The sequence below is a fragment of the Apis dorsata genome, unplaced genomic scaffold (assembly GCF_000469605.1).
Source record: "Apis dorsata unplaced genomic scaffold, Apis dorsata 1.3 scaffold_631, whole genome shotgun sequence".
Taxonomy (NCBI): Eukaryota; Metazoa; Arthropoda; class Insecta; order Hymenoptera; family Apidae; genus Apis; species Apis dorsata.
Genome location: NW_006263826.1, coordinates 89,096 through 90,779, shown reverse-complemented (window position 1 = coordinate 90,779; position 1,684 = coordinate 89,096). Strand labels below are relative to the sequence as shown.

Genomic DNA, 1,684 nt, shown 5'->3' with positions numbered 1-1,684 from the left:
TATATATATATATATATACACATATATATATACCCGGAATACGGAAATAAAGGTAGCACGATATCCAAGCTGCGAATCTATATCCTGATGTTCCTCTCCGATTTTATCCTAAAGGATAAGAAGATTCGATCGATTCGATTTTCGAAGAAAATTTCGAGTAGCGAAAACGTGTTAATCGATTGACGAGTGACGATACTTTTCAACTTTTTGACTTTGGTCCATCGACAACAATTTGATTTCTCTTCCTCTAAAATATTTCTGTATAAGAGTAACAAGTCAAAGATATTCACGAGAATTGCAAGGAAATTAAATGCGTGATTAATTGAAGAGGGGAAGGGAGGGAGAAATTAAACGAAACGAAAAGAAAAATATGTTCGAACGAAATATGGAAATCGATATCGAGTGCAAGAGCGATCGAGACAAAGATAAAGAGACGAAAGCGAAAAAACAAGGAGACGAGATGACAGGGTGCATGCTTCTTAACACACTGCTCGTGCGGAATAAATTCTCTCGTGTGACAGAAAAATGTGCGGTGCGTCCCGTTGAGGGAGAAAAAGAAAAACTAACCTTGTAAGAAAATTGGTCGAACATTCTGCAAACATCGATATCGTTGCCGAGTATCGTGTAACCAGCATCCATGCTGTCTCGACGTTTCTTCTCGCTGCCTGGAACGAGGCTTCGATGAGTGAAAAATCTTTCCTTCGAACGAATGTACGAAATAAAATATTCCGTATAGGACCGATACCAAACAAACTGATCGCAATTGCACCGACTATGCCGTCGCTCATCGTCCCGCGGCTTCTGCCGTGGTGGTCACCTCCTCGCCCCCAGCCACCTTGCGCTTCTTTCTTCTTCTTCTTCTTCTTCTTCTTCTTCTTCCTCTCCTTTTTCTTCTTCTCCTCCTTTCTTCCTATATCGACCAGACGATCTTTCTCTTTCTTCTCGTCCACGAGATTTTATAGTCGGATATTTTATACTACGGTTATTACGATCGCAAATCGAATCGATAATACGATCGATCGATCAAACCCACGACTCTACATATATATATATATATATAGTACGTAGATAGTAGGAGCGCGTAAACGTAGAGCGCGTTCGATTCCAATTCCGATTTTTAATTAAAGAAAAAGAACAACTTTCTCGATTTTGAATGAGGATAAAAATCACTGCAATATCCTTCTCCGCGATACGTGAAACACAACTAACTCTTCGAATTCGATCTTTTTTCCTTTTTTTTTTTTCAATTTCTTGACCATCAACCATTAGTCCTTTTTCGTCCTTTGTTCTTCCACAATATTTTCGATGTTATGCATACGGATGGTTACACACGTCGATGATACACACGCGCGAAGGAATTATTATAATATTAATTTATCCTCGTTCGATTAAATTTACGCGGGTTTTTCGACGTTTCCTTGCGTTTTATATCACACCATTTCACCGGTTCGCATCGAATCACAGGATCGAATCGAGGCTGGCCTCAAATCGAAATCTCGAGATTTGGAACCGGCTGCCGGCTACGAGGCCGGAGCACGTGGATCAACTAACGTGTTTATCCTTTATGGGTGTCGCTCCGCTCTCGAATCTGTTTCCTTTTAACCATCTGACACCGACCGCGACCACCGACTGCGCACCGGTACTGGGGAACAGCAACGTCGACGCTGAGAGCGAAAGCAAGCAG

General features: G+C 41.4%; 1 protein-coding gene across 3 annotated transcripts in view; it reads right to left on the bottom strand.

Moving 5' to 3' along the window:
* The window catches only part of LOC102678042 (TOX high mobility group box family member 3-like), a 17,991-nt gene extending 17,089 nt beyond the window's left edge, over positions 1–902 (bottom strand). Inside the window, exons 1-2 of one of the 3 annotated variants that reach the window (XM_006621336.2) lie at positions 746–902; positions 568–665 (exon numbers count right to left, since the gene is read on the bottom strand). In XM_006621336.2, coding sequence (XP_006621399.1) covers positions 568–665; positions 746–788 — 141 coding nt within the window. In that variant the 5' untranslated portion in view covers positions 789–902. The remainder of the gene's footprint in view (positions 1–567; positions 666–745) is intronic. The other 2 variants (XM_006621338.2, XM_006621337.2) reach the window with 2 other exon arrangements.
* Positions 903–1,684: the final 782 nt, after the last annotated feature.